This window comes from Lingula anatina, chromosome 3 (assembly GCF_051362555.1).
Source record: "Lingula anatina isolate TDL-2025a chromosome 3, LinAna3.0, whole genome shotgun sequence".
NCBI classification, from domain to species: Eukaryota; Metazoa; Brachiopoda; class Lingulata; order Lingulida; family Lingulidae; genus Lingula; species Lingula anatina.
Genome location: NC_141769.1, coordinates 26113166 through 26138535, shown reverse-complemented (window position 1 = coordinate 26138535; position 25370 = coordinate 26113166). Strand labels below are relative to the sequence as shown.

The window sequence follows — 25370 nt, the reverse complement described above, 5'->3', positions numbered from 1 at the left end:
AAGCGTGAGTCTGGATGCATTTCTTGAAAAATGTAGTTGCCAAATGCTTATATCATAAAACTTGTTCAGAAGCGGAATGAAGGTATCAAGGTATTGCTCTGACGATATACAATATTTTACTAGTCTGACATATTACAACACGATACTTTTTCCAATATTTGATAACTTTATTGCACTTTTTCTTTCTTCTTCTTGATAATGACAAAAAAGGAAAACGTCAATAAAGAGGCAATAAAAAAATTTGGGTTTAATTTCCTTGATTTTGCATCTACTTTATCAAGTTACGAGTGGTTTATTAGGTTATCAAGGGATGGGTGGATGCAGTTTTACTCAGACAAAATGCCTTCAATACGCTTTTGATGTTAAACATTTTTCTAACATGACACTTTTCTAACATTGGATAAACTTATTGTTATTGTCTCCTTTCTTGGCTATAAAAAAGTTAAAAGACACAAAAGATGCATCCCCGAAAACAGATTAAAATTTGTGAAAGGATTTCACCTGAGTTTAAATTATTCTGTAATTGCATATTGTGTGACCACTTTCGACCACTGCAATGAAAATTTTACGTCATTTGTAAATAAACAATTAAAAAATTATTTTAAAATTATAAAGTCAAAATTTTTCTTAAATTTATAGAGTTAACGCAAAAACGCACAAATAACGAGAGATGTGATCAATTTCTTTGGGGGGGGGGGGGGGGAATGCATTTGGATGCACTGTTTTAAAAATTTTGGTGAGATGGCATCGGGCATGCAGAGATGAGTACATGCATCAAAAACGCTGCCAAAATCAGTTTCGTTAAGTGTCACGGCAATAACTTTAGTGTAACCCCAGTGGAGGGGGCATCATCGCTTCGATCCTTAATGCCATTATTCATATGTGTGTCAAAACTGATTTACTCTTGTAACATAATTGCAGTCCATTTTTTGATATCATTCATGTGTCCTAGACAAAACCTAAGACCAAGGAAAGAAAATGAAAGCAATTTTATTGAGATTCATGCAAACTACACACAAATCAACTATTAGATACATACAATTTACAATAGGTGATTAAAATCAAATAAAATCGTATAATACAGTGATCAATAAATACAAATATGCACTAAATATCTGGTGTAAATATCAAAATATAAATCTTAAATCTCTAATAAAGAAATCTTTTACAGAAAGACGATAAATTGTGATACATTTATGCAATATATATATTTTTTCTAGAATCAATAAAAACAATCAAAATGTTGCCAAAAGCTTTAATAAAGCTTATATGAGCCTGATTATCACTCAGTGATTTAAGCAAAATATGAAGCATATTAAAATAATTAAAGCAACAAACAAATCTAATCCACCTGAGAAACTGATATAAATCTTAATTAATACTTCTGATGCACTGGTATCTTTCAAGAATACAACAAATTTTGAGACATTATATCATATAATAAAACCAAAATTGATCAATTTACCCCATCCAAATAAAAATAAGGACACTGCTGACCTTAAGGCTGCATTAAAAATGTGTTTCTCAATTTCTTTCTTTGTGTACATAAGTCAACTTTTAATATGTTGAAAAAGAAACACAGAGACATATTCAAACAATTATAATATCTTAATTGATGCCACTGCATTCAACTTTTTTCAAGAGTCTTGAGTCATAATAAGAAGTAAATGTAACAAATTTAAACTTTAATACTGAAAAATTGGTACATGATATCTATAACTATCTGAAAAAAAAGTAAAAGAAAATATACAGTGTTTGCTTAAGCTCTTGAACAAGAATATATATGAAGATAGAATAATTGTCACAAAGCTACAAAATCTTGCTTATCCTGTTATCATATTTGTACAGGACAGAGTCAGAAGGAAGGAACAATAGTCAGAAAGCTATTATACAGCAATCAATAAGTATACTGCATAGTCTATACTTTGGCAAATACCTTGTGATCATTGGTCTCTAAATATATGTTGATTATTATACCAATGAATTTCAATGCTACATGGTAAACAAGATTTATAACACTGCAATGTAAAATTTTGTTTACTGTGAAGATAGCACATGCCTAATATCAAGTGTGCATGTTGCGCTGTCTTACTAAATATCCTATTAAATAAATCACCAAACCAAACACAACAAATACCAAAAGAAAGTTCTAGTATACCCTTGTTTAAATGTGATACTAAATTGTAATCTGCATAGGTGGATACTGATAAATTTACCACTGTGACAATAGAGCCATTACAAAGAAATTGTCCATATCAGGATTAATATTGACATTCTCCCTTCTCATCTTAATCAAAAATATATATTGTATGGTACATAACAAGCTGTTAATTTTCAAAGAAGACAAGAAATCTTCAGTCCTTAAAATGTATGAAAATACTGCTCCAAAGTCTAATCTTCAAAAAGTCTTCACAATTTATGCAAAAAATCATTCCTCTCTATTGTCCACATTGATTTGCAGTCTTTCTATTTCATCAAAATAGTGTTCCAAAAAACCACAACCTTACACCAAAAACTTCAAAATTCTTCAAAAGACGTCTTCCAAATTTTCCTTATTCATCATCTGGTAATTTTTAGGCTATGCACACAGCACACGATTAGTAGTTGGAGAGGCTAGTAGAAGCCGTGTATGGGCGTGGGGAACTGGAGCGGAGAGAGCTACGACTACTGGGACGGAAACCTGCAGCACATAAAAATGATGGAGATATAAACCTTCAATGGTACTTGATTATTTCTAGGGGTATTATCAATGTAAGAAAAGTCACACCACTCTAGATTCTGACCTTATCACATCCACAGGTTCAAAAACAATAGCAAAGCTCCATTAATTGCAATTTTAAGTCACTTGAGGTATTATAAATCATTTAGAAGCTTAAATTTCACACAGCAACTTGTCTTCAGTGCCTAATATTCATAACATTACACAAAAACTGTCTATTGTGTTAAAATAAATATATATACACATAAAAAAACAGTTATGACTAGTGCAAACAGCCACGCAACAAAGGCAAATCTAACCACTGGTGCTCTGAAACACAAAAGGATTAAAGGATTCACATAACATAAGTAATTTATTGATAAACAAACAGTGACGGTGCTGGTGACAGGTGACAGGTGACCAAGGTGACATACTTTTGACATCAATAGGCTAGCAAGCATAATATCTTCTACCTAAAACTAGAAACACATGTGAAAGACATGGTTAGTATACACAGATAGACAAACAACTACTTTTCCACTCCTAGAAATTGCTAAGCAATGTTATTTTTGTGACAGCTTAAAGCTGGTTCATTTTTCATTCACTGTAATTTTGGATATTAATTTTTTATAGAATCTATGATAGTGTAAGTGAAAAATTATACTTAGTCACGCAAAGCTGCAAGACACATCAAAATTTCATCAACTTGATTGTGTTGTCTTATCCATGTTAAGATTTGATACAGAATTAAAAAAGAAAAAAAAATAGAAAAAAAGTTTTTGATTTTTTTCTATATTGCTCTACATTACTAGTCCCTACAAGTGATGTCATATGTAATGTCGGCTCGAATGACTCCCTATTTGACACCACATGAGAATTTCACTGACATACATATTTCAGATTAAACCAAAATGCCACAAAACCAGTGGTATGTTTCCATAAGAAGGTCGACAATATTCGCATAATTAAAAACACAGATATTGCTCTGGCAGTCATCATACCGAATATTTCAACATAAATTCTCTAGTCCAAAACAATCATCTCTACGAAATGTAATAAAAATCAGCTCCAAGAGAAAATGTATACATCTATTCTCATCTTTTTAAAAGACATATATATATCTCTATTCTTTTAGAACTGAAGACTTAATAGGCATCTGACACATGAGATGGAGCTATAGATGAGGTATAGTGTCTTGTTGAGCCATGGCTGGACCCTGGGCGCGCTGAAACACACAATACAAACACATCATGTCAGAAAGCACTTCAATTCTCAACTAGAAGCTGAAAGGATGATATAATTTGAGTAGTGTAGTCAATATTAATCTTTCAAATATTGATATTATGGAATGATATGTGTCATTTGTCATGTATAATTTATACACAAGGATTAATCCACTCATGTCCATGTCCCTGAAAGTGAAATGGATGTAAGATATAGATTCAGACTAATTTTAGCATCAGTGGATATACTGCATGCTTTAAGAATCTGTGATGAGACAAATATTGTGATGGGTATTAAAGCAGTCCAATAATCAGCGAGGCAGACTACAGGCAAGATGAAATAATTGAAATTGATTTAACAATATGTAGAAATTTCCTTACAGCAGTCTGTGACTTAAGCCACTAGTCTGGGATAATTAATTTGTGGATTTGGGGTGAAACTAATTGAAAAAAAAAATAATAATAACAAAACAAGTTTTTTGCAAAGATACTAGTCTCATTGGACTAGCACACATTTTTGCAGTTGTTTTAGGTTAACTTTTTGATGGACTTCCATATATATGATAGTTGTCATCTCAGTCCTATCAGTCTGAAACCAATGAACTGAAAAGTTTAAGTAAAACCACTAGACTAAATGAAATCTGGCCAGTTACTGACCTGAAGGGCTGGACCGTCCACTGAAAGAGGCACTTAGTGAGGAGTTGAGATCCATGGGGCTTCCAATTCTTCTAGGACTGGGGGAGCGGCTGCGAGCTCTTGAGGGGCTGTAGGAGCGAGTAGGGCTCATGGAACGCGTGGGGCTTCTGCTGCGCCTTGGTGAACCCTGGAATAATTTAATATATTTAGTTGAAATTGGATCCTACAGTGATTTGGTCAAGATGAAAAATAATTTTAAACTTACGGTACATTCAGGTCCTCTTTAAATTCATAAAACTGCATGTTAATATGTTGTCACTTTAAAATTACCACCTTAATTTAATTTCAAAATGAAAATAAAACAAACACAGCAGATTCTTGTTCATTTGAATTTGTATGGTAATTTTTTTAAAATTAAAATCAAGCATATAATTCTTTTCCCTCTTTAAATGACACAGAGGTAAGAAAAATCAAAGATCCCATAACATCTAAAAATCTCCATTATAGAATAAGTAAAACAGTTACATGTGAATAAAATGCTGATAAAGATGACAGTAATTTCAATATCAGAAGGCAAAAATACAAACTAAATGGGTACTGCTTAGTGGATGCTACAAAAGAACAATATCCACCAATAGATTTAGCAAGATTGCCCTGATGGAGCCATCACAAATGGGGAAATTTCTGAAATGATTACCATATTTTTCGGGCAATAAACAGAAGGGTGGAATCATGTACTAGTACAGTGATGCAAAAGAGATAGAAAGGCCCTACCAGTGATGCTCCTCTTCTGGTGCAAGCCTCTCCCTTCACGATGACCTTGGTGCCCTGTTGCAGACATGCCCAGATGTGGTGGTTCACCAGCGGAGCCGTGTACTCGGAGTCGTAACTGCGACGATACCTGGAGAAGAATGGAAATGAGGGCTGAAACATCTTCACGTCTTACCATGCCATTTGTACATAGGAATATTGTTTTATAGCTGCTAAAAAAGTCCATACAACTCCTACACATGTTTACCCTTTTCTTTAAAAAAATTTAAAAGATTTATTAAATAAATAACATTTGTTTGAGAACAAAACACCCAATCAAACTCATATTAAGTAAAAGCGATTATTTATGAACATTTAATAACTTCTGGCAAGGTTTTCTTTTCATTGCATATAACAATCAAACCTTATATTTTTTCACATAATGAACATTTAAAACTGAAAAGTCATAACAACTGTCTTGTTGTCATCAAAGAGTTCAGCATCAGAAGAGACAGCGATGGCAAATTTTTCTTTTCAATGCATATAACAAGGGTGAATTACTTAACATCAAACCTTTAATTTTTTCACATTTCAAACATTTAAAACTGATGTCATAACAACTTACTTGTAGTCATCAAAAAGTTCAGCGTCAGAGGAGACAGCGATGTCCAGTGGGTGTGCCAGAGCGCTCATCTGCCAGGCCAGCTTGCACGCTTCACGGATGAATGTGCCGATAATATTGTAGGAAATATCGGCTGGCAGGAAGATTTTGATGTTACGGTTCAAAGCCCTCACAACATCCTGCAAGAAATATAATTTGTAAATATGCTGCACACTCAGAATTCAAATGGAGGTTATTTGATTTGAACCAGCTGAATTTTTTTCTGAAAAAAAAAAGTCATTGCAATTATTTATAGAGATAGTGGTGATTTTCTACATTAAAAATCATACACATATTAATTACTAATCATTCATCAAATAGGCAAATAAATACTAAAACAATTGTTTGTAGACTAAACTAATCTTTAATAATTATACATGAGATGTTTTTATTCCAACTTAAAGAGCAACGTATTTCAGTGCAGAATTAGGAATTAAGAGAGTAGAGGGGAAGGGGTTTAAATCACAAACAACTGAATTCAGATGCTTGAAATAATACTTACAGCCTGTAGGCTTGGGAGGTCATAGAGATCAGTGTTTCTGTTGATGTAGTCTTGTACAGCCTCTTCTAGAGTATCAGGACCAACATGGGTGGCAGCCAGGTTGGAACGGACCTTCAGCTTGAACTGGCGGAAAGCCAGTTTGGCACTAGCGAAGGCTTCCTGTGAAATAGAGGGAAATAAGATCCTGTTTAAATATTCATCACCGTACAAACTGCCTGACTTTTATGTAATGGAGAGAAGTATGTGTACTTTCTATGACCTTACTGCTAAAACTTAAATTTGATTAAAAAAAATCAACGAATATATGTCCCTCTAACTTATGTTAGAACTATGTCTTATGTCAAAACTATGTCAGAACTATGTTTTGTTTTCCTTATAAAGGTATTTGTTAAGATAATTTTCTGATTACACTAATCTTATCAAATATTAGTCTAAAAAGAAGTAGAAAATAATTCATACCACCAAAGCAGCAAATACAATTCGCTGGTTGTTCTCGTGGTCATCTGAGTAACGTCGTAAGATATCCATTGCGTCCAAGCGATCCTGGGCAAACATGTCATTGAAACGTGTAATCAGATTCTGCTGTCGTACACGCTGTGTGACATCATCAGGAGACAGAGGTGAGCTTACGCGTGGCAATGAGCGGTAAGTATCAGACATGTCGCTGCAAGTGGATAAATTCTAACTTAAAGTGAAATTGAAATAAGTAACCACTGACAATGTAAATAATAAGTAATAAGTAAATAATAAGTTTACTGTGAAAAGTATATCAACATATTTAATTCAAGTCAAATAAACAAATTACTCAATTTATCATTACATTTCTGACAAAAAACTATATCAAATATTTCATATTCCAAGTCAATTTTTCTTTTTAAATAAGAATGGATAGCAATATCACTAAGAGACATCAAGTTTTTAGATGATTTCAAGACAGATAGGTGACAAAGCAAATAACAAGCAGGGAAGGGGTGTGAGGGGCATGCAATAGTGGGTTATTTTCAATACAATCAACTAAATTCTTGCTCAGCAAACATAACATCTTGAGGGACTTATGTTACAGTATTCAGAACTCCACATCAAAAAGTCGTATTTCAAGTATTTACATCTGCTAATTTCATTACAAAGTAAGCTATTTATGTTTTCTCTATAAACTCCTACGTGACAATTTTTTTTTTCGTGCTTATCAAAATGTTTATTCAAATTAATAAAAAATTAAAAAATTTCTCGTAAGAATTAACAAGTTCATATCAAATACTGTTATATACCTTTAAACAGCACATTTTGTTCCCATGAAAATTAGGACCGAGTCAAATTCTACTTTACAATAAATCAATTTTTTTTCTTTATATGTACTGCAAAAAAGACTTCTTACTCAAACCAAAGATTTTGACAACTCTTTATATCCCACACCAAAAACCTTCAAAGCCATGCATAATACCCCAATGCCAACACCATGCATTTTCAGCAGTAAAAATACCACATAAAAACTTCCCCATCACCAAACCCCAAATCAGACTTACATTCCAGGTCTACCACCCGCAAGAATCAGTTCATTCCTGAGACGTCGAATCTCAGCATCTTTGCTTTCAATTACCCCTCTCAAACGTGAGAGTTCAACTTGGTTATCTCGGTACCTATGTTAGTATGGAGTGAAAGAGGGAGAGAGAGCAGGCAACAGAAAATTAGTAATGATTAAGCTATAATGTACAAATAATTACAAAGTCTACATAAAATAATGATCTAAGCTAAGGCATGCTGTCCTGATGTCCCTCCAGCAGTGTCTTTTTTTTCTTCTCTAACGCAATGGTGCTAAGGGAGCATGCATTTACAATATAACTACAAATCTCATACAAACAGCTACAAATATATCAAGAAATCATAGCAATATACAACAAAATGTGGTCTCCTTGAGATTTCTAGTCGTATAATGCTCAAATTGCTTGCAAACAAATAACACACGGCTACAAAATGATGTGTGCGCTATATAATTCTAATAAATCTACTGATAGCTGAAAGAAATGGAAAGAAAAAATGAAGTATTAGTTGCTACGATAAAGCAGGATTTTAATTATGTGCCAAAGCAGATTAGTGAGGAAAATGACCCAGGTGAAATATCTTGGTCATAGTTGTGATGCAAGCTGCTGGGTAACATCGAGCAGCAAGGAAGGAAGACTGGGCAGGGCTTTTATGGTCAGTGATATAAACCTTTGGGGAATTCAGTTATTTTCATTAGCTTCCAAAGATTAAAAGTAAGAATAGAATTTTTGATTATATTTTCCCAAGAGAACTCTATCAATTTGCATAATGATTTCTTCTATTTAAAAAAAAAAATAGTTTAGTGATGAGACAATGAATAGCAATTTTTTTACCATTCCCCTTGGTGTATAACTGATCTCCTTAAATATTCAGGCATCTCAATTTTATACATGCCTGAATGTCAAGGTGATTGATAAGTTAGTAAAGTTTCAGTGTGCTAGGTTGAGTTAATACTGTATACACAGGGCCCATAGCCTTAACTCTTACCCATTGACAATGCTTTGGGTAGAAGAGTGTGTGTGTTGATAGAGTGGAACATGGCTTCTGTGTTTGAGAACAGAGTTCCTTTCGCCAGTAAGAATGGCGATCTCTTCACGCAGGATTCGAAGTTGGCGTTCATAATCATCTAGGAGGCCACTTTTCTCACGAAGGTTGCGGTTTTCGTCCTCAGCCAGGGCTAGCCTACATTCACACATCAATATTATACATTCATATGTTTAAATTTCCATTTCACAAATGCCTGAAATAATTGTTACTGTTGACTGAATTTCATGCCAAATCATATTAATGGAAAGCAGAATTTACTATATTTAATGATTTAGCATGTAGAATTATCTGAAAAAAAAAAATAATGCTCTCTGGAAATATAATCAAAATTCAATCAAATTAAAATCAACATATTAAGTTAAAATCATTTTATCTGTATTTTAGCAGCTGTAAATGCAAGTACATTAATGTTGCATAACAAACTCCAACAAATGAATTAGGAAGTGAACAACATGAGTATCTAAGTCTATAAGGTAATGTTTCAGCATGACTGTCAATGGAATTCTGAACATAATATTTATTCAATAATCTTAAATTATGGTACCTTCGTTCAGTTTGTGAAGTTGCATTACATGAAATATATTATCTAAAAATATTTCACATTTCCATAACATGTTTAAGCTATTATATTTGTAAGACATCATAAAATATGTATAAACCTGTGTAAAAATTCTATAGTTTTACAGACAATTTAAACGGTCAAACTGTTTCAACAGAGAAATATAATAAAATATAAAATGCAGATAATCAAAACTAAATCCAATTAATTATTTTGAGTTCAAAGTTGCAATTATATAATGTGTGTTTGTGTTTACTTACTTGTTCCTCAGGTCTCTGATCTCTGACTCATTGAACATCTTCTCACTGGTGGATTCACGCTTGGTGCGGTCAAGTTCATCCTGGGCCTCAGCAAGACTTGATAAAAGAGGTAAAGACAAACAATTAATAGGCTAAAAACATCATGCTCCAATGCTACATAAAGTTACAAATACTGGAGCACTGACTTGATCAGTGACCTACATTAAAGCTCTGACATAAATAATTATATTAATTTATGATTATCTATATAACCATAAATCATTTATGATCTTGATTTTCTCAATAATATTGATTGTTTCAATATACTAGTATTCACATACATGTTTTCAATGGAAACAGATTACTGAAAATTGACAGCTAGAATGGCATAGAACAATAACCTTTTCAACCTCATTTGAACCCTACATAGAATAAATCAGAGGACCTGCCAATTACTGTGCAATTTATATGATTCTGTTCCATGTCATTTCAAAGAAACAATGATTAAACATACATGGCAAAATGGCCAAAGTACATTGCTTACTTCTGTGCCACGGTACAGAGGTCCAAAGAGCATTAATACAACCAAGCAGCAATAGCATATTTTATTAAAAGTCACTTAAAATTCCCTAGACAAATCTTGATTTATATACGTATGTTTTGCAGACGAAGTGAAGAATGTATTTTTTCTTTTTTTTTTTTTTTTTTTTTTGGGGGGGGGGGATTGGGTTGGGGGAGTGATTGTAAGAATCAACAAACTGCTGGATTTTTCAATTTGACATTGCTTACAGCCAACAGAAAATCATATTCATTCAGAACAAAATTTCGAAAAATTCAGAGATAAATACATGCTCTTAAAACATTCTTAAAGGACATTTGTAGCCCCCCAAAAAACTACTTAAGACTAAAACTTACTCAGTTCTAAGGTTATCATTCTCAATGTTGGTCACCCTCAAATTATCCTCCAGGTCAACAATGGATCGTTCATACTGGTCTTGGAGCTCGTTAATTTCACGATCCTTGGACGCTGCCTCCGCCAGAACACTGAGACTTGTATCTGCTGTCACGCTGCCCCCTGACGCAAAGAAGCTCTGTCCAAGCCATGGAAGAAGACGGGATTTGATGGCACCAGCACCACCATACATTCCACCTGAATTAATGAATTAAGGAACACTGAATCAGTAATTAGTCACAAATACCCAACATCTTGAAGATTATTTTTCAAGAATTATAATTTTTGGTTACTCACTAAAACATACTATCTTCCATGAACCCGACTCTCTTTTCATAAATTCCAGGTATGACATTAACCTAATAGAATTCAATAACACTGTTAATTGTTTTATTTCACTGCACTTGCATACAAACTCAAGCAGACAAGTTGGCAGTACTAAAAAAAAAAAATAAATAAATAAAATAAAATAATAATAATAAATAAATAAATTAAAAAAAATAAAATAAAAAATCATGATAAATATGGACTATTGTAATAAAGTACACATTTATGCAATTAATCTGAGAGAAAAAAGCTCTTCACGAGGAGTGTCTATCCCAAAAAAGGTTAAAAAATATTCACCTTCAGATGCACAGAGACTGAGCAGTTTGAAAATCTGCCCCTGGACCTTGGCATTGAGTTCTATGATCTCACAGCACCGGGCAACATTTTGGTCACAGGAGTTCACCTAAAATTAATAATAATAATAATAATAATAATAATAATAATAATAATAATAATAATAATAATAATACCTGCTGATATAATTTAGTCAAATAAATCAATTGTGCACATTGCTGATTGCACGACACATACAGTCAAGTTGTAGCACACACTGTCTTAATTTCCATTGGTTCAAATCACAACTGAATCATAACTGGATACCAGTAATTAGCTTATAGAAAAATCAATGTACCAATTGTAGTGGAGAATTTCCATTTAATACAACAAGGTCTTGGTAGTTAATAACCACATCAATAAATTCCCGCATTGCACTGAAAAGCTTTCTCTTAATCAAATATTAAAGAAAAATACACAACTATTACAATGCCATTCACGCAAGTGGCATAGAATTCAATATATGACTGATAAGCCCTTCACTTGTCATTTTATGCTTTAAATGGTGTCATTTTTGTATCAAGGGCTACTTACACACAGAACATTATTAATTTCCTATTGTCTTATATTGTGCTTGTTGATTTCTACTCATATCAAAAATCTAGTATGAGTAAAAGATGTTTAAATTTTTAAAATGCTGATCATACAAGCTGCCTGCTTAAATCTGACTAAATAAGGTGTTAATTCCCAGGTTTATTACCTATGTTTTAAATGGTACCATTTTTGCCTTTACACACTCAACTTATTCATTTGCAGCATTGTATTTTGATTTCTTTTATTCATACTAAACATTTCAATGATCAACATATGAGCCACCTGCAGAGTTCTGACTGAAGAAAAGTCTTAATCCAGAGGTTTATTGCCTTATTATCACCTGTCACTCCCGACAGGTAGCAACATTTAGTGATTTAATTCACAAATGAGATTACGAATTCAAAACAGGCTTACATTTCCTGCTTACTGCTGGTTCTCATTAATGTCATTTTGCTTGTAACTGGATTGATGCCAAAGTTGAATGCTTTCTTCATAAGGGATGAAAAAAATGCTGTTCATGCTGCTTATTTCCATCTGATACAAAATGCTTTCAACATTTATAAATATTGTGAACAAATGAATGAGTCTTGATTTTTTAAAAAATTCTCTTCCATATGTAATAGACCACAGTCTCTAAATATCCTAAATGTCATGATATTATTCACTAACTTATTGTCCCCTTTTTTATCTATGCAACTTTAAACCGATGGTTTTTGGATAAAGTTTTATATATACACTCCTAAAAAGGTATCAACCATGAAACTAATACCAGGAAAACTATGTACAATCCTTTGCAACCGCATCAACAGGAGTAACAAGAAAATGTGTACATACTTAGAAGTCTCAATGTTGAATTTGGGGTAAAAGAGGGCACAAGATCATTCTGTTTAAACACTTATCTTGATAACTACTGCATTTGTGAGGTGTTTACATATGATAATAAAATGTTGCGCGTTTGAAATCTTACACTTCGACAGAATGACAGTTAAAACTCATGTAACTAACCTCTAACGACTTTCATACAAAAAGGTGAAAAAGAAAAATGTGTCCACAGTGGAATGATGCCATGGGCATTCCATGAATTTGTGGCAACTTTATAGAACTATGCTTAAATGATCAAATGAATCCAGGTGTTTTCATTATCATGATAAAAGAATATTATTATTCTCAAATAACACATAATTGCTGCATGGTCCAAATGGACTATGCATAAAATGCTTTCAGCTCTACTTGTAGAAAAACCAGAAAGCACTTTGATCCGAGTGGTCCAGTTGTGTTTCCAAGTAACCAATGTGGCTTAGGAAACAAACAAATTTAAATCCCTAACGTTGTGACATTTTGACATTTGTAAGTGTTTGGCAAGTGCTGGAGAGGTTAATTCTGTTTGCAGGAACCATTTATATTCAAGTCCAGTCAACAGCTGATGAAATTTATGATTTTGGAGTAATAAATGTAAATATCCATCACATTAAAAACATGACCGCTTTCTACTCTGAAATATACTTAATACAGAATGTAGTCCTTTTTAAAAAGTTGGGCTTATTGTAGCTACATGTTTATGCAATATAACTATAGATCCCCATGTCAATAAACCAATTCACTGTTCAACTAATTGGTAACCATTTATGTTTTCTTAGCTAAGAAGATGGATGCTACACAGAAATAAGAGACTGTTATTAGTAACAAAATCAATTTCTAACTCTGTGTTTTCTTTAAGCCATTTTCATATCCACACCGCAGCATAAAAGAAAGTGTCCACCATAAGTTTGTGGTTATCTAATAGAAAAGGCATATGAATCAATGTGCCAATGTTTCATATCAGTGAGGTTTTACATCTTTATCTTACTGGAAAAGTTAGCCAATGCTTGCCTAAACTTGGAAAAACATATATTGATCACTGCAAAGTTATGCATATAGTTTGTTCCATAGCTTAAACAGACTGGAAAAATATAAATATTCCTCATTGAAAGAGTAAGGTCACATCACAAAGACCCCATTTATAATTTGTTGACAGGTGCAGTATATTGTTTGTACTGCATATCACAGAGCTGTTTGTTAAAACTCACATGAATGGAATGCAGCCACCAGCTTTTGTGGGGGCATTAAGGGTACTGCTAACAAAATTCAAAGCTTGCATTTGTGTAAAATAAATATCTTCCACTCTCAGTACCTCATAGATTTCTACCTATCCTCATCTCCCAAAAGGAGGAAATTATAAATTCAGAAAAGAATAATTCAACATTTATTTTTTTTTTTCATTTTTAGCAGGAAATTGCAAATGTTTGCAGACTGCAGCTTTGATCTCTTCCAAAGTGGGAATTATTTTGTCTTTAGTTACTGTATGTCACTAACAATAAAGATGACAAAACTGGCAAACATCCAGAGCATGACTCACGGATTCAAAATGACCAACTAAAATCAATGATGAAACAAAAGACTTCCTTATTTTGCAAATCTGTAAAATTGATTTCTTAGATGATAAACCTGTTAATTGACTTGTTTCAGGCTGATTAAGCCTTTGTCCCTAGTTACAAATCATAACGTACAACCACAGCTTCCAACTTAACTGCATGACATTTTTCCTGCAATTTCTAGTGACAGGTTTTTAATGAGATCCTTTGCTAAGGCATATATCTTCAAATTAAACAGCTTGAAATTCATTGTAGGATTAATGTTACTAACATTTCTAGTTTTATTTGATTATATCAGTCAAAGTCATATATATGTGTTTATTCACCTGTATTTAACTAAAAAAACAAGCTGTAAAAGATACGGCAATTTATGCCACTGTATTCTTTTGCTAATTGTAATTGATCTTTGTTTAATCTTCATATTTTTTGGATATAGAATCCGTATTAATTATTTCACTTCACCTGCTTATTCTACACAGCTACATTGTATTTGCATCATCACCACTTAAAATCCCTATCAGGTAAGTTGGTTCGCAACACCAGGTTTATTCACTTCAACCTCTGAAGATGGCAAGCCACAGTTTGCAGGAAAGGCATTAATTCATAATACATCTACAAATATAGCTTTAGTACAGGGTAGCAGCGCTAGCACTTCCAAAAAAAAAAAAAAAGTTTCCCAAAATATTCACTTATTCTGCTTACAACCCACAATTTGTACAAGAGATACATCAATGTTTCTAAAAGATATTACAGTGGCATATGACAACCAGTAATTCACTTATGCAAGCTCTAAAATATGCTTCCTGTTTTCCTTCGACTTAACTGTACAGTACTTCTTAAGAAAGTTCAATATGTCGATAGCAACGGGATCGGGCACCTGCTTTACGGCTTACTTTACTTGCACCAAAAAGTACCATCCATTCATGCAATCAACGTCGCATTGAAATAACAGATAGCTATCTAATTGTTATTAACTTACATGATAATCATCTAGCCATCTCTCCAATTTCTCCTGCAAAATGCTAAAGGAAGCAATGTTCACAAGTCTTCTTAGTGATTCCGCCATTTTCGACGCTTTAAATGCCACGCATGCGTAACGATGACAACAGCAAGAATCCTTCCTTAATCTATTAGTAGAATTGCATATAACTTTTTAAATGAATAATTGTGCACAAAAATTGATTTAAACTGTAAAAAGAATGCTTAATTTGTAAAAGTGAGGCATATTTAAAAATAATTACATTGATCTCGCGAGACCGTTAATGCATATCAATATGGCGGTCAAAAATGTAAACATTTTGATCTCTTGCTAAATAACTGTAAATTCCAAGGTAACGTGATATTATTATGCATTTAAGCATTGTAGATTATTTAGATTAATACTACAGCTCTATTTTGCATTAATGCTTTTTTGCATGTTGTAGAAGACACGTAGTCAAGTGTCATTATTTGGGTTTAAAAATTGTAGGAATTCATTCATTCTTATGACTTGGGGTTATCCGTTTTCATCATCATTTCCACAAATCTACAAAGAAATAGACTTTTTAGACCCCCTCCTCCACAAGCTAGAAGTAAATTATGAACAAAATATCATAAAACATCGAGTCCAAGTGCAGGGCTGGGCCAAACAATGATTTCTGTGTAGGAGAAAATATTTTTCAAGTAAAATTCGCTTGGGCGGGTAAATCTCACATAGATGAGCTTTAATTTCATTATGAACACTCAGGGACAATTTATATCTTATGCACATTGCTACCTCTGACAAAGGGAACTAGCACATGTGCCTGAACCTGCATATCTTATATAATATATTCAATATTTGTTATTATATAGGTTTTCATTGTACATCACACTGAATATTTATCTGTATATATATATATAGAGCGAACTAATTATGACGTCATCATTTTTCCCGCGTGTCCTAGCGTCGCCATATTGGTAGTCGGAAGCAACATAGCGGTAGCACCGGTCGATTTTCACTATTTGCTTTAAAATGCCGACGATGTGTGCCGTATATGGCTGTTCAAACAAACATGGTGCTAACAAGGAAAACAACAGGTCATACTATAGGCTGCCAAAAGTCATTGCCAATCAAGGGGACAGGACAAAAGAACTCTAACTTGCGAGACGTGTGAAATGGCTTGCGAATATTGGGAGAGCAGATATCAAGGAATCAAGCTACAAACACATTCGTGTTTGTTCGGATCACTTTATGGGTAAGTTATATGTGAAGCAATGTAGTTATGTTTATATTTGATCGTTTCTTTTAAGTATTTTGTGTGATATGTACTTGCTGTTTCAAGTATAATTGACAAGTGCATAGTACGCCATTTTTGCTTTTTATTTCCGCATGCAGATCAATTTTGCATTGATTAATAGCCTTAATTGGAAATAATCATGGTGAAAATTGATTATTGCTTGTAATTACCAGTAAAAAAATCAGAAAACAGAAATCATTTCACGTTTTCAGTACACAAATATTCTTTCATGGGTTCAGTATATGACATGTGTATTATCTTTTTTCCCATAGATATTTTTGTCTTCTAGATAAACCAGCTGCATTGTATGACCATCTCAATCCTGACTGGGCTCCAACCGTTAACATGGGTAGAACTTCTCCAAGTGACAGCATGCTATCTGGGTCTGCCTCTGACAGATACACTCGGTCAGTCCAGAGATCTGTGAAGCGGAAGAGGCAAGATGCAGCCGAAACATTACTGTCATTGCAAAGTGCCCCTGAACTTGACACACCAGAAGACCCACAAGAAGACCCGCAAGAAGACCTTCATGAAGACCCCTTGCCAGCTGAGACGGGAACAGCTTGTCAAACAGATGATGACATGAAGTTATATGATGCCAAAGATGCTGAAATATATAGACTACGAAAAGAAAACGAAGAACTGAAACAAATTAATGAGAAACGTACATTCGACATGGCTTTTTTTGAAAATGATGATGTGTTGGTTAGATATTACACTGGGCTGCAAAATTACCATATTCTCAAGTGTTTATTTGATTACGTTGAACCAGATATTATTATTCAACGCAAAAGTATACTAAACAAATTTCAGCAGTTGATCTTGGTGCTCATGAAGTTGAGATTAAATCTGGGCAACAAAGACTTGGCTGTAAGATTTGGCATATCTGATTCAACAGGTTCTAGAATATTTCAGAATGTCTTGAGTGTTTTGTATGCTTGTTCACTGCCTCTCATTTATTGGCCAGAAAGAGAGCAACTTCAAAAAACAATGCCCATGAGTTTTCGTGAACATTTTGACACTAAAGTTGCTGTTATTGTAGATTGCTTTGAAATTCCAATGGAATGTCCATCCAATCTTAAAGCCAGAAATGAGACCTGGTCTGCTTATAAACACAGCAATACAGCAAAGTTTTTGATAGGTATCACTCCGCAGGGTGTTGTCAGCTTTATATCAGATGGCTATGGAGGCAGGGCTAGTGATAAGCACATAACAGAAACTTGTGGTTTACTCAATAAACTTTTGCCTGGTGATGTAGTCTTAGCAGATAGGGGGTTTGATATACAGGATAGTGTGGGTAGCATGTGTGCAAAATTGTACATTCCCGCCTTTACCAAGGGCAAACCACAGTTAGGAGCACACAATGTTGAGCAAACAAGGAGAATAGCAAATAGTAGAATTCATGTTGAACGTGTCATAGGAGTTGTTCGTCAGAAGTATACTATATTACAATCAAGGTTACCTATTGATTATTTTTCAGCAACAAAGAATGATGCTGTTCTTACAATTGACAAAATAGTTGTAGTCTGCTGTGCACTAACAAATCTATGTGATTCTGTTGTACCATTTGATTAAAAGAAATTGTAAGGAACTTAAAATATTGTTAATTTTAAGAAAGCATATATAGTGTTATTCATTTTTGTAATCTCAAATTGATATACAATCGAAAGTCATTTTGCAGCACTTTAGAATTATGTGAAAATCACTGGATGTATTTGCATCCGCTACTCAAATGTTTAAACTTGGGTATGTGTCATGAGATCAAATAAAATTTGTGAACAACATATTTCTATTCATTCATTCATTTATTACCATCATCATTTTTATATTTCTTTTTGCAGACACCTGGGTATTGCAGAACATAAATACATAATGGGATTGTACATACTGCACTTATTACAGAAATGGCAAATTAAATTTTATTATTCCCTTGAGCATCAGTGGAGATGTTGGTATATACCCATTTCTCATTAAATTTTACATATAACTTCATAAAACTTAAAATTAAACAGTTCAGCTGTATATAAGACAAGTAACATGGCAAATCAATCATAAAATCTACAGGAAGGGCTCAAGTCTGACACTATGGCAAGCAGTAATAAAAAAAATGTAGCAGTCCCAGCACCAAAATTACAACTTAACGAACTAAAGCAAATACCTTTCTTACAAATGTAAAAGGACAGGAAAATGCAAAATTCCGATATAAAGTTTGTACAAAATCACAACATCATTCTAGGTACTACTATGACTAATTAAAAATATACACATATAAAAATTCAGTTTAAATTCCTGAGCATTAACACATTTATGCACAATATCACATCCATGAACTGGAAATACAAAAAAAAAAAAAGTGTAAGTACTAAATGCAATTGCACATACAAGTTCACATTTTGACCAATTCCTCACATTTAAGCAAAATGACACTAACTTAGGCTTCGTTCACATGCAATGTCTATTTTCTATTTTCGGTATGTCTTATGATCACGGTCTGTGCACTGAATATCCCGCCGCGTAATTACTGGCAGCGCGAGCCAGTTACTTATAGTAACTTATAGTAACTGGCTCGCGCTGCCAGTAATTACGCCGCGGGATATTCAGTGCACAGACCGTGATCATAAGACATACCGAAAATAGAAAATAGAAAATAGACATTGCATGTGAACGAAGCCTAAGCACAGAAAAAAAAAATCACACTGGTAAGTATAATCACATTTCCATGGTACAGAATATGATTTCACATATAATGAAAGTTCCCATTCTTGAGTCAAGACACGTCTATGCATAAGTACCACCAAGTATAAAGCTATCTAATCTGTGCAAAACCACAATTATACAATCTGAGTAATACTTGGACTAGTAAAAAAAAGCAAACAAAATTCAGTTCAAATTCTTGAGCGTCTGTTGACCATGTGGTAGTTTCATATGGGTCTTTACCGTCTATAATGCCCAACTTGTCCTCATACCTCTTCCTTTCTGGTGCAGGTAGACTTAACTTATAACTGTGAAAGTTGTTTTCCTGATTTGAAACGGCGTTTGTCTTCGTATCTTTCACCCTAACTCTCCTCATGTTAATCGTGCTCGACGCCATTTTCCGGTCTACCAATATGGCGCGAGCCCAAAACGAGGCCGCCTAGAGAGATCGCTCTATACTAGTTATCCTTACATACATTGTTGTATATAGCTTTTATGTGTATAGCTTGATCATATCATGTATGAAATGTTTTAGATAAATAAATGCTGGCACCAAATCGACAGACAGCAAGCTTCACATGTAATGGATGCTTTAATCTTTATATTAGACACAAATGTACAAAATACTTGGTTTCTGCACATTAAATGTCTTTCCTTGAACTAGATTTGGGAAATTGATAAAATAATTTTACAAAAATATTTTGATGTATTGAGAATTTTGTAAAACATGGTTTATTTTTCATATTAACTTCTATTTTCAGAATTGTGGCAACAAGTAGCATTTGTGAAAATGGCAGATGGTGCAACACAGAGTACTTCCTATTATTCTCTGCAGCCAAGCCACATCAGGATGTCCATGAGGGACAAGTCACTATTAAAGCGTAGAGTCAATAAGGAACACAGCAGTAATTTCAGGGCTGGTAAATGTGCAGTTCTTTATGTGGGTTATTAAGTTCAACGGACTGTACCAGATTTAAGATTTTAAAACTCAGTTTGTAAATCCATTTACTGTTTCCCTTTCTTCTGTATTGCCCTGCTATAAAACTAGTTGTTTCTTACAGTCTCATTGTGAGGAAATGTCACTGGTTTTGTTTCAATCAACCAGTCATAGGCATTTATTATGAGATTTTATGCACATGATATGAACATTGTAGAAATGAACATTTTCTTTTTGCTTGTAGGGTATGTTCATGTAAATGAAGAACACCTGCACAAGACAGGCCTGAGGGGAAGGAAGAGATATGTATTTTATGCTTTCTTGATTCTATTGCTCTTGATGGTTCTTGGAAATTTAGTTGTAAGTATTACTTGGTGGATTTTGAGCAAAAATATTACTGTATTCAGAACTATTAAAGAAAGGTTTATATTACAGTATGTTAAAAGCAAACCAAGGAAAATGCATGGTATTGTCTTTCAGATTTTGCACTGTATATTCAGTTGATGATAAAGTGTAGGTGACATTATTGATAGATTACAATTTGAAATAAAATCATTTGTCATTAACACATTCTTAAAATGAATTTTTGTTACCATATGTCTAAACTCTGAATTTTTTATATCAGATGAGCACTTTTCCTATTCTCAAAACTTCTGTTCTAGGTGACAATAGTCATCCTAAGTCTATTGAGGATCTCCCACACTGGTATTGCTGGAATGGAGTTCATTTCTCCCAGTTTAGTGCTGAGGTTCCTCACGGATGCCGACATGGGAGCAGTATTTCTGAATGGAAGTAGCAGAGTAACCAGTTTTCAGGACCTTGCAGTGACTGGAGAAAATCAGCCTGTAAGTAGATTAGTGAAAGGTAAATAGAAAAACACCACACCTTTTGAAGTTGCATGAAAAGGACAATGAAAGCTCTGACTTTTCATGTACATTAACTTTGATAAAATTTTTTGTTTTTGAAATTCAGCATTGACAAGGTCAAAATGCAAAGCCTTATTTTCCCCAATAACAGTGTATTATATACATAAGTCAGTGGTTGATGAAAAGCTTGGAATCTTAGTGACAATTTTTAATGCACTAAATAAAATAGTTTAATCTTCATTTAGTGTACTTATATTTTACATATTTTTTGGATAGACCATTCAATTTGTTGAAATTTCCAAAATTTCTTTTCTGTGTAGCCTGCTTTCTTACTTGGACTTCTTTGAATCTGCATCTGTTGAATGGCTCAAAATGTGCCAGCCTTTTTGTCTTTTCTTTATCTTTTCTTATTTTGCAAAACAAAAATCAGTCTTTTCAACTTTCAGATCCACATGATGGTAGCTGGCAATGTTTCTTCAGGTGAGGAGCATGAAGTAGTGATACAAAGGCTTCAAGTCTATAATTACAATTTTGTTTTATAAAAAAAGGTGAAATCCATAGGAAATTTTTTTTTTTACTTAAAAAAGACTGTTTTGAACATCTTTTAAAAATATCCATTATTGTGTTAAGTCTGAAGTGATTCTGAAATGATGATTTGCTTTTAACTCTTAGTTTTTGTCATTTAATTTAGATTTATTTAATTTTTTTTTTACAGTGAATGTCCTGCCTCATGTTACAAGGATTGTTGTGAAGGATGCTTTTAAAATTATCCACCCACAAACGGGCAAGGTCCTGTTCTCCACAGATTTCAAAAAAGGATTCTCACACCCATTTAAACACATGGAAACTGCAGAAGTACTCACAAATAAGGTAGAATTTATATATGAATACAATTTCTGTTTTATGTCATTTATTTTTCATGCTGAATCAGTCTATGCATAATTGTTATATAGTAGTGTTTTGAGGTCAGTCTCTGTGCTATTTTTATCTTTAAGGAATATGTATAAAATTAAGGTAGATCGGTCGTTACGTAATTTGACGATTTGCGCAATTTTAGCGCATCGTCAATCGTCTCTAACGACACTTCAGTCTGTTTTATCAATTTGAGGAAATAAAACAATTATCTATAAGATAAACATACATTATCAACTTGTCTGTAACTCTGTATGATCGATACAGATTTTCGACAACATTTGTCGACTATGATTCCATACGACAACTGTAGCACGTTCATAGACTTGCCCTTCAAGAAATCGCTCCTTTTCCAATTTGAATTGGCACTAGAAAAAGTATGACAGCTAAAGCTCACAAATTATGCACATAGGTGCTATATCATGTAAAGAATAAGTGTTGTAAATTCCAATCAAAGTGGCTGCGTACATTTTGAGGTAGAACGCCCTGAATGTACTGCAAACCGTAGCTTAGATTTCGACAAAAACCGGAAGTGCGTCAGAACGCCACTCATTTGGACTTAGAGAAATTTGGACTGAGAAATATTTCGTAGCTTATACAAATGTTCAGAAAATGGCCATACAGCTTGAAGAAAATTCACTAATCAAAATTGAAACTGCGTTATATTATACAGAAAAAATTGTGCACTTCTGACCTCTACTTGTCAGTGTCAGTGTAAACAAAGTGTACTGAACGCACCGCAAGCAAGCACGTGAATGCCGCATTTGATACTTTGTATCAGACGCTTTATTTTACTTGACAACACAGTGTTTACGATGTCACGTTCATGTTATATTCATAAATAAATAACAACGGCAATGAACTATTTTCATATGCATGAGTATTTCCCTTATTACTCTCTTCAATAATTTGGTTGTTAAGTTAATGGCTTACACCTTCGCATCAGTATGACAAATCTGAAAATAGCTGAGTATACTCACTTCAACTGTTAAACATAATGAAAGTTTTTAATGTACTTAGATGTCTCTCCACACACACAGACACAAATTAAAAAAAATAATAAAATAAAATAAAAATAACGATTTAGTGCAAAAACACCCATTTTCCCATTGATTTGAATGGGGACTTCCGACTAGTGCGTCACACAGGGTGTAACGCACTTCAACTTGGCGTAGTTCTCTTATTTGATCGGTGACCCCCATTTTTTTTTGGCAAAATTTAAATCAACTTGGATGCCTCTTCACACAAAAAGTTTTTTTTTTAAATTCAAACTTTAGAAAAATCATAAAAAATAACGTTTTGGTGAAAAACACCCATTTGCCCATTGATTTGAATGGGGACTAGTGCATCACGCAAGGTGTAATGCACTTCAACTTGGCGTAGTTCTCTTATTTGGTCGGTGACCCCCAATTTTTTTGGCAAAATTTAAATGTACTTGGAGGCCTCTTTACACAAAAAAATTTTTTAAAAAATTCGAACATCAGAAAGTCATAAAAAATAATGCTTTATTGAAAAAACACCCATTTTCCCATTGATTTGAATGGGGACTAGTGCGATATGCAGGGTGTATCATATTTGGGCCTAGTTCTCTTATTTTGTCGGTGACCCCCAATTTTTTTTGCAAATTTTTAATGTACTTGGGTGTCTCTTCAAACAAAATTTTTTTAAAAAAAATTCAAATGTTGGAACATGTAACGACCGATCTACCTTAAGCGATTCAAAATGAGGTATGTCCATAACCATTTCTTGTTTTACTTTCTATCTCATGACAGTCTGCAGGTATTTTATTTAACTTTTACTTATTTGTTTGCCCTATGAAAAGACACATGTAATACATGAGTATCAGCAAAACAAAGATCATTATAATTTATTTTGTCATGTTCTTAAAATCTTTCAGATAAGCTCAGCAATAGATCAAGACTTGAACATCGAGTCAACCACCAACCTTACCTTCAGTGGAGCCCAATTTTTAACTGCAGATGGCAAGAGTTTCAAGGCAACAGCTGGGGGTGACATAGTGCTCAATCCAAAGGTTTATTTTATTAAACTAGTTTAAATGAGTTATGAGCAGATCGTATTAATTTTCATTTTTTACCTGTATAATTATAAATATGACAATGAAATTATTATTTTAAAATATATTGCTGAGCTTGGTCCAGAATTACAATTCTCTTAGCCAAAGTTTTAGGGGATGTTTGCCAAATCAATACGACATATTTTGAACTGAAATGGTGAAAAATTTGGCAGAAAAACATTGGAAAATTTACACTCTCTGTTGATTTTGATTTTTTAAAATTCTTTGCCAATTATATTTTTCTTTTTTAGAGAGGAAAAATAACCTTAGATGGAAAGGAGGGAGTTTACTTGGATCAAGTGAATAGTTTTCTATACCCGAGACGAGGAGACCCTGGACAACTCACCTACAAGCTTTGTGTTTGTGCTCCGAGCGGAAAACTATTCAGAGTCCCAGTAGTACAACCAGGATATGGGTGTGCCAATGCCAATGAATTCAAAAATCCTTGTCGGGATTGATGATACAAAATGGTTTGAAAATTTTGCCAATGAATTCATTAATCTTTGTCGGGATTGATGATTTTTAAAGATAGTTTGAAAATTTTGCTGAAAGAATTTGAGGAAGTACCAAATACATGGACGGAGTTTGGTGTGCCAAAGATTAATTTAAAAGTCTTAAGACTGATGATGTTGAAAAAAGTGCGCATTTTGTCAGTTTGAAAGAGACATCAAGTCCTAAGGTAGCAGATAGCCAACTGGGATCCCAGTGATACAAGGACTTGCTCAGTGTGAGAAGATTGCAAAATATTCTTGACCGTTGCTTCTAGCATTAAGTAAATTCAACTGGATGTACCTTAGTTTGTGAACAACCTATTTTCATACAAGCATGACTTCGAAAATGACACATTGAATTCGGTAGTTGTCATTCTAGCTTTTTAATGCAAATTTTGTTATCTCTACGTGACCAACATATGCAAAATGGACAATCTTGGCAAAGAAAAATATTGGTGCTGTATTACACCTTTAGGAGAACCAAGTGTTCAAGGACTGACACTTGTGTATTTCACTCAAGAGATTAGGTTTGTTGACTAAAATCAAGAGTATTTTTAATTCAGTGTAAGTGCTTTTGTAGGAAAAGAGAAAAAAAAAAAAACTTTTTAAATATTTATTATTTATCTATGGGATTCGTTTTATTATTAGATGCTATGTACAGTATCATAAACTGCTAATACAAGAAATTTTAGATGTTTTATTTGTTTCAGCAATGATTTCAGTTTTG

At 33.5% G+C, this 25370-nt stretch overlaps 3 protein-coding genes across 6 annotated transcripts; 2 read left to right on the top strand and 1 right to left on the bottom strand.

Moving 5' to 3' along the window:
* Nucleotides 1-970: 970 nt before the first annotated feature.
* LOC106169214 (mitochondria-eating protein) lies at nucleotides 971-15522 on the bottom strand. Of its 3 annotated transcripts, none has more exons than XM_087009758.1 (11): nucleotides 15391-15522; nucleotides 11431-11536; nucleotides 10770-11004; nucleotides 9876-9971; nucleotides 8997-9191; nucleotides 6930-7134; nucleotides 6471-6629; nucleotides 5933-6108; nucleotides 5332-5458; nucleotides 4579-4744; nucleotides 971-3923 (listed from the first exon to the last, which is right to left on the bottom strand). In XM_087009758.1, the coding sequence occupies exons 1-11, from the start codon at nucleotides 15475-15477 to the stop codon at nucleotides 3844-3846; spliced, it is 1632 nt and encodes a 543-aa protein (XP_086865884.1). In that variant the 5' UTR covers nucleotides 15478-15522; the 3' UTR covers nucleotides 971-3843. The 3 variants fall into 3 exon arrangements, with proteins under 3 accessions (XP_086865884.1, XP_086865885.1, XP_086865883.1); XM_087009759.1 differs by lacking the exon at nucleotides 8997-9191 and adding an exon at nucleotides 7994-8107 and having other exon boundaries at nucleotides 971-2680; XM_087009757.1 differs by having other exon boundaries at nucleotides 971-2680; nucleotides 15391-15521.
* A 60-nt stretch (nucleotides 15523-15582) lies between these two features.
* LOC106169857 (beta-sarcoglycan) lies at nucleotides 15583-25359 on the top strand. Of its 2 annotated transcripts, none has more exons than XM_013549485.2 (8): nucleotides 15583-15742; nucleotides 20125-20283; nucleotides 20545-20660; nucleotides 20963-21145; nucleotides 21613-21646; nucleotides 21882-22036; nucleotides 23976-24110; nucleotides 24404-25359. In XM_013549485.2, the coding sequence occupies exons 2-8, from the start codon at nucleotides 20154-20156 to the stop codon at nucleotides 24608-24610; spliced, it is 960 nt and encodes a 319-aa protein (XP_013404939.2). In that variant the 5' UTR covers nucleotides 15583-15742; nucleotides 20125-20153; the 3' UTR covers nucleotides 24611-25359. The 2 variants fall into 2 exon arrangements, with proteins under 2 accessions (XP_013404939.2, XP_013404940.2); XM_013549486.2 differs by having other exon boundaries at nucleotides 15650-15742; nucleotides 20119-20283.
* On the top strand, nucleotides 16287-18455 carry LOC147763138 (uncharacterized). Its single transcript, XM_087009761.1, has 2 exons — nucleotides 16287-16627; nucleotides 16959-18455. The coding sequence occupies exons 1-2, from the start codon at nucleotides 16624-16626 to the stop codon at nucleotides 18242-18244; spliced, it is 1290 nt and encodes a 429-aa protein (XP_086865887.1). The 5' UTR covers nucleotides 16287-16623; the 3' UTR covers nucleotides 18245-18455.
* Nucleotides 25360-25370: the final 11 nt, after the last annotated feature.

Bases quoted from the DNA above. Each gene is read 5' to 3' on its own strand.
- LOC106169214 (XM_087009757.1), bottom strand. From the start codon at position 15,477: ATGGCGGAATCACTAAGAAGACTTGTGAACATTGCTTCCTTTAGCATT. The intron at 9,972-10,769 runs GTAAGTTTTAGT...TCTTTTATCAAG, and splicing joins AATGATAACCTTAGAACTGA to TCTTGCTGAGGCCCAGGATG. The intron at 4,745-5,331 runs GTAGGGCCTTTC...AAATTATTCCAG, and splicing joins CCAGAAGAGGAGCATCACTG to GGTTCACCAAGGCGCAGCAG.
- LOC106169857 (XM_013549485.2), top strand. From the start codon at position 20,154: ATGGCAGATGGTGCAACACAGAGTACTTCCTATTATTCTCTGCAGCCA. The intron at 20,661-20,962 runs GTAAGTATTACT...CTTCTGTTCTAG, and splicing joins TGGTTCTTGGAAATTTAGTT to GTGACAATAGTCATCCTAAG. The intron at 21,647-21,881 runs GTGAGGAGCATG...TTTTTTTTACAG, and splicing joins AGCTGGCAATGTTTCTTCAG to TGAATGTCCTGCCTCATGTT.